We start from the raw sequence: 11804 nt of genomic DNA on the forward strand, positions 1-11804 counted from the left end.
TCATGATATTAGAATGCGATATTATGCTTTCATATTATAATATTGTTTTGATCAAGTTTTGGTGGAAAAAAATCCAAAGATAAAAGCAAAAGTCTACATGGTTTCCAGTACATTCCAAACGTTAATTAATAACATGGGGTAAGTTCAAGGCAAACATACACGTGTATTCAAGTATTGTAGGTATGTCCAGTGAAACAATTCAACAACGTGGATTCACTTTCACTCTTTTTATATCATAACTTAATCATCACACTTTTATGGCAGTCGTGTAGTATTTGTTGGTTTTGTTGACATCGTTAAATCAGTTTGCTATCCACCTGTGATGTCATATCATTTTATTTTTGCTGTCACCAATTTCATTTGATAATTCAATAGGAACATATTTCTTAACATGATTAGAATTTATTGACTGAATACTGAATTCCATCAGGTGATTCTGTGACTTCTAATTAGTTCATGTTGGCTGGGAATAAATGGTGTTGACAATTTATTTTCTCGTTACTTCACTAATTAATAAACCTTTGGTTTTAGTGTACATACTGCACACTGAAATCGTATTCCAACACTGTTCGGATTGCCCAGGAGGTCAAATGGTTTTGAGGAATTAATCTAAAAATACATGAAGGGAGCTGGTAGCATTAGCATACTAGTATAATTCACAATTGTCACCGGATAGAGATTTATATTTTTGAATGAACCACTCAGTTACATCAACTGGACTTGTATGGTTATTCGTATTGGAGGTTTTCATAAAACAAGATCGTGCAATTTAACAGTAATGTTAACTGTTCGCGTAGGTTGCAAAGGGAGAGAAGCGGCGTACCATTTAGGCACAGTAAGTAATTATAAATAGAATGTGTTTTATGGATAAAATCGCCAGCAATAATTCTTATGTGAGACATAAGCAAGCATTGAGTCGAAGGTAGCGGACACATGTAACCTATACAATGTAACTTTAAATACTCAAAATGTACAAGAAATTAGTAAAATACCCATCGCCAGAAATAGGTGCACAAGATGGCCGACTTTCACCCGTGGCCAGTGCTCCCCAGTAAAATAAACATCACAGGATATGCCATAATGAATGCATTGCATAAAAATTCAATTTTGAGTTCATATTTTTCATTTTTTCACTTTTTGGGTGCTCGGTAATAGATCCATCAATACATGCCCAACTTTCCGTGAAACATGCTGATAAATCCTTGCCCAGTGTATTACCAATTGGCGATGTGTATTTGTGTGCCAGGTTCAATTTTTTTTAATAGAAAATGCCGTGAGCACGGCTACGCAGTTGTATACGCAGTATTCGCAGCCCCAGCGGCGAACAAAATAAGGAGGGGAAATGTTATTAAACTCGAATTTTGCCCCTAAAAATGCACGAAATAGCGCTTCAGAGGGTCTAGATTTCATCATTTTTTTTCTGAGGAGCATGCACTCGGACCCCCTATAAAAATCGCGCCTTCGGCGGCGCGAGGACAGGTAAGCAGACCCCCCAAGTTTTGAGCAAAGCTAGCTGTTTTTATCCAATTAACAACAGAAAGTAACTTATATCAAGATTTATTTCGGATTATGTCCGTTATTCCATATGAAACAGCCCCACTTTTCGAATGCAAACTACTATCGCCATACTGCTTGCAGTGTTAAAAGGTCAGACCACAATTGATCAACATATATATGATATCGCTGTGATCACTGGTCGTTTTTCCTCTTTTTAAAGGAGGGGTTTCATCATGATGTCTGTTTCGACTTTTGTCTTGTAATGCGTCAGACAAACGTAGTTTGCATATCAATCGCCTTCGACGACAACAATGATATTCAAAAGATTAGTCTGTTCATAGACGCTTTTATTAAGTATAAACCAGGGGGCTGTCTTGACTGCCACCTTAAAAGTGTACTAAAGGATGATTCGTCCATTTATTACATGGCTTTGTATGAACAAAGGAAACACAAGATTATGTCACTTACTATTCCCAATCCCAAGCTGTGAGCTACTCAACATAACAATATACCCTAATTAGGCTAAACAAAAGACCTTTAAAGTCTATAACATCATCTGTTCTCTTGAACAATTTTGCATGTAATTATAGTCACTGCACAGGGATAGACATGAAATCTCAACTTAACCAGTTTCTATTGTCAATTTCTGTCAATGATCACAAATACCGAATACCCCCACAAGAAAGGCTACGTACAGTTGTTGTCAACAATGTCTATATGGTGGAGGTAATTGCTATTACCCTCAATTATTTAATGAACTTATTACCCGGTCTATCTCGCTAATTGGCACAGTTGAATCTGTTGCATACCTTAGCCTCCAGGTATGACTAATGTCAACACCGATTTAGGTGACCTATTAGAACCTATATTACATTACATCTTTTAGAGAATGCACTGTGGCTAGGTTTCACTTTATTGAAATTTCCTTCTTTCATTTAGTTATGTTCTTTTAGAAGTCACGTAGCCTGTTTGAGCAGCAGTAAAATAACTCTGGGTCGAGAAAAGCAGACGGAGACACCTTTGCGGTCTCCAGTATGGTCATGTAATGAATGGGATCCGTTGGAGGAGATCATCGTGGGACGAGTGGAAGGTGCCCATGTACCACCATTTACAGAGGAAGTCCAGGTGAGCTTTAGCGGGTCAATTTGAAAAAGAGAGCTTGGTAGTTACATGTGTGCAAACCAAGTTGTTTGAGTAGTTGTTTTACAGCTTTAATTTTACTATTAACCTTAAATGCGATGACAAGCTAGACGTTGAATGTTCATTTTACTATGTAACAACAACAACGCCACAATCAATGATCATGTCCCTGTGTAATAGTTGAACTTTGAAATTATGTTATTCACATTGCGCTAGGAAAATGTTCAATACAACTTTGGCTGATTTCATGTCATCTAGTGTAGTAATCGCACGGATAAACTGCCAGTTACGTTGCTGATTATGTAGGCATAGCATGTTCATGTGACATCTTAAAGGCGTGCACGTAATAGTATATTGTGACTTAAAATACGGAAGGGGTCTTTTGGGGGCTACTCCGTATTCTAGAGCTGGGACCTTATCCTCAATCAAGGTCTTATACTAGACGTCTCTGGTAGCGTGCTTAATATATAAGGGTTTCCACCACTTTATCAAATAAATAGTATAGGGATCTAGTCAATTGAACCAGCAAGGAATGGGAATATACAATAAACAAAGTCAGTGACTTGATCGATGTTGCAAGGAACACTCCACTCTCCGGTGTAAAAAATGTACAATGTTTCTTTGCTTCTGGCACATTGTCGAAACAGCTGCACTACAATTTAATCTAGTGCACTGTGGTCAGGGAGTATCGGCAACTGCACTTGTTGTTGCAAAGTGTCCAAACATGTGTGCTTTTCATTCACAAGTCAAGGACTCTGTTAACAGTTTCTAAAAGTACTTTTCACTTACAATTTATGTCACAATATGTTACGTATTTGTTTTTTCCATATGTCAATATTTGGATAGTGTAAAATGAAAGTATTTATTAAATTACTTTAATTTAATAAATTGTATGCCAAACCCAAATTTTACAGGACTTTTTAACAACATGTTTCTTTCACAACATGCTAAATATCTATATGTTTGGGCCTTTACTATGTTTCAAATGACAATTACTTGCAATTACCTGTTGTTTTTCTGCTGTGATATTCCAAATAATAAACAGTCTCACTTATTATGAATTGTGAATTACCTATTCTGACTCGGATAATCAGCAATATTACAACATTTTAGTAATGTATTTGTTTTATGCAACATCCAAAGAACAAACAAGTGGATCTAGAATGTCTGTTTGTGAATTAACCTGTTACATTTCAGGCTATAACAGTTAAGAGAAATTGGGATTTCTTTAAATATCGCGGTGGTCAACCTTACCCTGCAGCCCACTTGGCAAAAGCAGCTGCTGAAATTGAGACGTTTTGTAACATACTAGAGCAGGAAGGAGTCACTGTTCGCCGCCCAGCGATTGTGGACCATTCCATAGAATATAAAACTCCGGATTTTCGATCCACTGGTGAGGACTGATTGTCATTAAATATAAAATGTTTTGTTCATCGGATTTTACTTTCACAAAAACGTTTCATATGTGTCAGTAATTAGTAGTATTAATTGTTGTTTCTTAGTGAAGTAACGTTTAGTGAACCAGTTGCATTTATTTGTGTGTATTCGTGGTGTCTGATGTGTGCAATGTATTAGTAGTGCTTAATATGCATGCAGTACCTGAATGATTTAAGAACATATGCAAAACATATTCGAAAGTAATCATCAAAACAATCCCTCAAATAACATAGATTATGAGTGCAATCATTAATCCACGAAAGGTTAAAGGTTGCAGATTAGTAATAGCTACATTTGTTTTTACACGCATATTAGTAATCGCCATGTAAATATGCTACTCAGAAATGTAGGATAATGCTTCCGTTGTCAACAAAAAACTACCCAAAGATTTATCAGTGAATGTGTCGCACGTATAAAATAAAACTGTTTAATTTTACATTTTTGTTGTCTCAAGGCATGCATGCTGCTATGCCGCGTGATATTTTGTTGGTAATTGGTGATGAAATTATTGAGGCTCCCATGGCATGGAGATCACGGTTCTTCGAGTATCGAGCCTATCGTCCACTCATTAAGGAATATTTCCAAAAAGGAGCACGCTGGACTACAGCTCCAAAACCTCAGATGTCTGATGAACTTTACGACAAGGTGTGGAATAATTATTTCTTAAAATGTCGATTTCATGTTATGTTGTATTTAGTAAAAGTTTTAATTCTAAATATATACATTGGCCTGTAACTAATTAGATTCATAAAGGATGAAGGATTTTATCAGTGTAATAATGTCCATGGTGTGTAATAACAATTCTGTCTATCTGACTGGACTAATGGCATAATGACTGGGTATTACATACTACGCCAATATCTTATGATGTTAGTATTTTCAGAAAACATTTCTTGAATTATTAATGAAAATTACATTAGTTCGAAACATTTAGACAGTTTCAGATGCGTACGTTATATAGAGCTGTATTTATTTGTGACGTTATTTCAAATTCTCCTAACCTCAACTTTTTCGTTCACAGAAATGTTTTTCACCCAGGTCTAGTGGAAATTTTCACAGATTATGATTATGAAACTGACTTCATGTTATTAACCCTAGGAACCGTAATTATAAAGATTGCTCCAATAATAACTATAAATCATAACTTCAATAAGGAAAACTATTCATTTCGTGCAAATGATCCAAAACGCTCTACGAAGTTTTGAATACACTCTCACAACTTTCAGGGCCATTCATGAGACTTCTTATCTATACTACAGTTGTATTGTTTAGTTATTGCTCAGCAACTGGGCATTATATAATATTTTGGTTACTATTGTTCTGGGAATCGAATCAAGGATGTTGAGCATGCGCTGACACACGAACCAACTGTATATACATAAACATGTGAATATGTATATTTATGTATACATATATGTTCTACTTGTGCAGAAAAATCTTCCCTAATAAAAGAAATAGTAACTAAAGAATGTACTTTCACACTCAAGCAAAAGAAAAGACATGTAAGACATGTTGGTGAACCTCTCTGGTTGTTGTATTGTATGCTGTTTTAAAAATATCAGTTATTTCACACAAATTATATTTTTGAATGATCTGGCCACGTTTTCTACATACAAAATACATTGAATATCTCTATTTAATTTAATTTATAATATTATCACTTATTTCTTTAAAACGAATTTACTATATACTTTGTGCAGTATTTCGCTTGATTGCATCGCAGTTTTACTTTTAATATGCACGGGCATACTACAACTCTAAGACGTGTTACATCGTAATTTAAAACCTCCAATTACATGTAATTAATTTGTATTGTAGCATCAAATAAGGAGTAGACCAGTAACATTATTAGAGAAAAAGGAGAGGAAGGGAGGAGAACATGGCAGTCACTTGAGCAGTTGCAATACACTTGAATAAAATGAAAAATGACCACAAATACATTTTAAAAAGCACCACCTCTTGATTCCTTGACATTGCATTGAAAGTGTCAATAATACTTGACTGTTACCATATACAAATCTCCTTGTTAAACATTATGTCATCTTTATATTTTACAATCCATATCTAAGAATAATTTAGAAGCATAGCAATAAAACGACTAGTTTTAGTGACACAGCTCGCTCCTAGTACAAATTTAAATATTGCCAGCAACAATCATGTTAAGCACATCTTATTCCCTCGACGTCATATTCAATGGCTAGTTCCCAGGATCTACAACAGTAATAAATACACAGAAATCATTCTTGTTGATGCCATGTTTTTAGAAGACACCGACATATCGAATTTTTATTAGGACCATACGATTTCAAGCTATAGGTTGTCTAAACGAATAACCCAACAACCAACCACCCACCACAAAAATTCATATTTGAATAACCAAGATAGCAACAAATATCAGGTTGCATCCTAAAAACAACAAATAAACATATTTCAACCCGTTATTGCAAGCATGAATTCCTCCACCCCTCCCAGTACACCCTTCAGCATCAATGGTTCCTAGACTCATTTGAATGTATGTACAACTTGCTTAGCCATTAGCTGCATTGATTTTTGATCAACCACTCAATTTACCTATTGTTGAAAGAAGGTCTCATTTTCTAATGAAAAAGATCTTTTGGCGAAATTAAACAGATAGAGATACATATACGTACACAATATGGATAAGGTTCCATCAGAAATCCATACTTGGATGAATATCACGAGTCACAAAAAATCAGAATCAAACATCACATATACAACATTCGACCAAAAAAATGTTAGATAAGTAAAGGTCAGTTGCCACTGTCAAGCGAGCCATAGAATTCTGTACATTGAGATGCATTGGCAGACGCTAACCCTTTCCTTAAGCAACTGCATCAACAACTGTAGTAATGCTTCTGGTAGCTAGAGACATCCAATCGATTAATATGTTGATATGACCATGTCTTCGACTATGCATCTGTGCCCATCCATCCGGATTCGAGACACTCGCTTCTGGCATCATGCCTTATGGCAGCTTGATAATTTGAATGCCTGTCATGGTTCATAAGAGTAGACAGGTGTTTGTCTGTTCTCGGTGCCGAATAGGTTGTAGTAGCAGCATTCATTACATTGTCATCACAAATATATCTGTTCATTGCAGAGATAATTTTCCCACATAATAGAACAACTTATTACCAACTGAGCTCATTGCATGACACATCTGTATCATGTTCAACATATTAGCACTATATCCTTGGCCTTTCTAGCAAAAGTACTAGTCAAAGGCTTGTAGGGCACTAGTGAAGGCTTGTAAGCTGGTAAAGCTGAGCACATACCAGGGCCAGTATTTGTTGCCATTGCATTAACATTCAGGTATTTGTTAAGTAGTAAAGTGTACAATGATTTGTCCTTTTTCCAAATAATGTTTCTTCTGAGGATCAATATCATCAATATTTGATCACACGATAATGCGCAAAGTGATTCAAGAGAAAATATGGACACAGCCCGTAAGGTTTATCATTGGAAAAGCAATATGTTTTTGGCCTCTTGATTCGACCCTTTGATACATCATATAGGTGGTGTTGTCGATGAGAATTTATACAAATACGCTGTATACTATGCTAATAATTATGTATGAGGTGACCAGAGATGAATTTGTTTACTCTTAAGTAAAGCTGAACGTACTATCGTGGCTTGTGGTATATCTAGACATGTTGTTCTAATTTCAGTGTACTACTACTAATATCTTCAACTTGAAGGCATCAGTGTATAAGGCCTGACATTTTAGAACATCATCTTAGTAAACAAATTCAGCGGTGTGTTTGATGCCACAACTAAAATCGGCAACATTTGGCTTTGCTATGTACATCCAGGCAGATTTGAAATATTCAGCACCATATTGTGTCAGACTGTGTTGTATATAAGTTTAGTTACTACAAAAGATTGTAAATTTTAAATTGATACTTTCAGGAAATATATATGTTTTGTAACAATTGTTATTAGGCTAATGATTATCTGTGGGATCGCGAATGGAAATCAAATGTAAGCCTTAGTAACGTGTGATGCTATGGCAGTATGGTCAACAATCTAAAACAGCTAGGTGAATCAATTGACGCAATACAACATTTAAATCATATACAGTGCTCGCACTAAAATGCACATTATTGACTAGGATACTTTAGACGCTGTTAACACTTCTTTATAACATTTTATCAAATTGGTAACAAATTGTCCCCAAGAAACTTTTGTTGCCAAGGGGTGCAGCTTGATACTGGACACAGTTCTTCCACAATTCTAAAATATGCCTTATTTGAGAATATATATATATACATTTTCAGAATTATCCAGATGAGAACGATCCCAATCGTCATAAAATTACTGATCAGGCAAAGTTTGTAACTACGGAATTTGAACCTTGCTTTGATGCTGCCGATTTCATGAGGGCTGGTCGTGACATATTTGCTCAGAGAAGTCAGGTAGGTTTATTTTGTTCGATTACTGGGTTAATTGTCCTTCCAGAGTTGAAAACAAGTATGACCTGTCAATCACCTTTATTACACGGCAATGCACACCATTTGCAGAGTTTGAGGTAATATGACAAAAACATAAAATAAAGTGTGCTGACACTTTCACTCCAGAACCGGATGGTGGCTTGTATAGACGGATATTGCTCCAATTCGATACATACATTAGGCATTTTGGAATATAGGTGCACGTCATTATGTTTTGCAGATTGGATTTAAAGTGGTCGAGTAGCGGCCAATAAGTTTGAATAAAAACAGTTATACAGCCTTACTGACATGTCTGGACCAGTCACAAAATTCACACGTATAATTATATATATATACATCTTTGTATACATATACACAAACATTCGTTTGGTGATCCAATTCAATATGTTTTTTTGCGAGTAGATTCAATATGGCCGATTGGCAGCCGATTTGTTTTAATAATTCAGAAATCCATACATCAGACATATACATTGGTTTGAGACTCAATTCAAGACGGCTAAATAGCTGTTTTAATTCTGAAGAAAAATCATGGTCATTTCGAAACTAGAGTTATGTATAATCTGAATATATTCACACTTTGTACGTTATACTGACCATTATGATAACTCAATGCACGACACTTTGCTTTGAAGACTGAATTCTAAACAAACGACTAGCGGCATTTTTTGTTTATAAAATATCTTTCTGATCTATGTCATACTTCATGATACGATTCAAGATAGCTAAATGGCGTTCTGTGTACTTCACACACAGAAAGGTTATGGAAAGAAGTCGCTACACAACATTTTGACATCGTAACATGAAATCACAAGTGTCGCCTGTACCAAATTTGAATGTCGACCTTTGTATTACAAATGATATTGCTTCGCTGTTGCTTTTTTTCAACTACTATTCTGGGGATGAGACGCAGATTCGTGGGCCCTTTTATTCAAACCTATTAGCACAGTGAAGATGCGATTCGACGACCTACATGTTATATATTTTTATTTATCTCCACGTTTGTTTGTCTCAAACTAGTGAAGTATTTTCCCTTAAAACAGACATATGGAAATCATTCTAAAATTACTTTTTTATTATGAAAATGATGAGAATTGTACAGCGCAAGCCTTTGTACAATTTACAGTTGCAGTTACTATAATCCTTTATAGTGGGAATTTTTATTTCGTACAGCAACAATTTTCTGAAGGCAAATTAACACTCCGTCCAGCCAGAAAAAAACGACTTTGTGATGACAGGTTGTTGATGTTATGACTGAGTTTAACATATGCAGAACTTATCAACGAGAAGTAGGCATTGATTTGTATTATTCACTGTCAATCTATGTCAATTTGCCTTGTCATTGGGTCCAAAAAACAATGACACGCATATCTGTGTATCGTATTATTTTATTAATATTTAGCACAAATATTTTTACTAGTTTGAACACAAGCTTGCAAAATCTGATCTCATCCTTAAATTCATTCAAAACAAGAAGTGTGTACCTGGTTGTCAGAACAAATTATTGGGCAACTACCATCTCTGAACTGCACTATACAATCATGTGACACTGTGGGTGGCGGTACTGTTTCGGTCATCGTATGTTTCTAAGCTACCATTTCATTGCTGATCGGGAACTTTGTAAACGTTTATATTTAGTTACATGAATGAATACAACTTGTCAATAAACAGGCGTGACAAAGATTGGGTCTGGTATGGGAGTATGGAAAATAAAGGCAAAGTCTTATTTACATTTACAAAATTAAATTGAACCTGTCCTTGAGGTTACCACATTTGTGTTTTTCATATTTTTGTCAATGTCTATTTTCAGGTTACCAATTACTCTGGTATTGAGTGGCTGAAACGTCATCTTGGCGACAAGTACAACATCCATTGCTTATCGTTCGAAAATGGAAACCCTATGCATATTGATGCAACATTATTTATTATCGCACCTGGTGTTGTCTTATCTAATCCCGAAAGAACATGTCATCAAATTGATATGTTTAAGAAAGCTGGATGGACAGTTGTTTATCCTCCATACCCGGTTATACCAGACTGTAAGTTGGTTGGATTATTCAAAAATACATTTCTTTACTTTTCTTTTAATTTAAATGATGACCGAATAGCGCCGTTGTTTATGCTTGATGTGAGAATCTCCGATGAGTGAATATTATTGTAATAAATTTACTGTTTACTGACCACGTTTTAATTACAGCTCATCCGTTATGGATGTCGTCCAAGTGGTTATCTATGAATGTATTGATGCTGGATACCAAGCGTGTTATCTGCGATGTCGACGAAATTCCCACCGTAAAGATGTTTGAAAAGTTGGGAATTAAGCCAATTACCCTCTCCATCAGACATGCTAATTCTCTTGGAGGTGGTTTCCACTGCTGGACCACTGACATCCGTCGTCGTGGTAAAATGGAATCATACCTATGATCAACATTTCAAACTTCCTTCAAATAGCATGTTTACGCATGGAAATTTATCACTTCAGTAAAAAATATTAAAATTAGAAATAATAATTGTCACCTACATGAAATACTCCATGCACCCAAATCAAGCTATGACCATAAACGAGTAAAGACGTCACGCCCAGCATGAATTTTATGAATGAACGGCAGAGGACGCTCACATACAAACTCACATACAGTTAATATAGATGAAAATGTTACATGGATTATAAATTTATAGTGTGGTTAAGTATTTCTAATACCACAAAAAATGAAATATAAGTACAAAAAACTTCGATTAAAAAACTGAGTAACATAGAAAAGAGAAAATCGATAATAATAATGAACAGTGATGAATAAAAAGTGGTACTTTGTTATTTTTTGTATATTTCTTTTCCAATGAGTGAAGTAGTCAGTACACTTTTTTGTTTTTATTCAGTTGAGCTTTTTCTACTCTTTCCTAATCATAACTACAATCAGAATCGCTTATCTATCTTAAAAGAAAAAAGAGGGAAAGTGGTAAAAGATTAATAGTAACATAAATATGTTTGAAATTATCATAAAGTAAAACGGTGAGGGGGAAAATATCTGTCATAAAGAAGTTATTTGAGTCCGGTGAACTACTCTATATATCTGTTCACATAAACGTCATTTAAATGTTTATCATGCGTGAAAGAGTCAACTACGAAGTGTCCTCGACATCTGCACAGCAAGTAACATAGGACATATTGATCACACACACTGTAGAAAATGTTGCTTGAAATATGCGATGATTGTAGATGAACCTACGAACGTCTTTTAAATTCTGCGTAATGGGATGGGC

The 11804-nt window shown here is 35.3% G+C and overlaps 1 protein-coding gene across 1 annotated transcript; it reads left to right on the forward strand.

Moving 5' to 3' along the window:
* The first annotated feature begins 668 nt into the window (after positions 1-668).
* Positions 669-11077, forward strand: LOC100376812 (glycine amidinotransferase, mitochondrial-like). The gene is made up of 7 exons (XM_002733408.3): positions 669-835; positions 2437-2622; positions 3835-4030; positions 4529-4719; positions 8373-8510; positions 10354-10582; positions 10741-11077. Exons 1-7 carry the CDS (start codon positions 725-727, stop codon positions 10965-10967), a joined length of 1278 nt encoding a protein of 425 aa, XP_002733454.3. The 5' UTR covers positions 669-724; the 3' UTR covers positions 10968-11077.
* The last annotated feature ends 727 nt before the right edge of the window (positions 11078-11804 follow it).

The sequence above is a fragment of the Saccoglossus kowalevskii genome, chromosome 1 (assembly GCF_978046115.1).
Source record: "Saccoglossus kowalevskii chromosome 1, keSacKowa6.1, whole genome shotgun sequence".
Lineage (NCBI taxonomy): Eukaryota > Metazoa > Hemichordata > Enteropneusta > Harrimaniidae > Saccoglossus > Saccoglossus kowalevskii.

Excerpts from the sequence above, each read along its gene's own strand:
- LOC100376812 (XM_002733408.3), top strand. The coding sequence starts at position 725 with ATGGTTATTCGTATTGGAGGTTTTCATAAAACAAGATCGTGCAATTTA. Across the intron at positions 836-2,436 it reads CGGCGTACCATTTAGGCACA|TTATGTTCTTTTAGAAGTCA; the intron begins GTAAGTAATTAT and ends TCTTTCATTTAG. Across the intron at positions 8,511-10,353 it reads TATTTGCTCAGAGAAGTCAG|GTTACCAATTACTCTGGTAT; the intron begins GTAGGTTTATTT and ends GTCTATTTTCAG.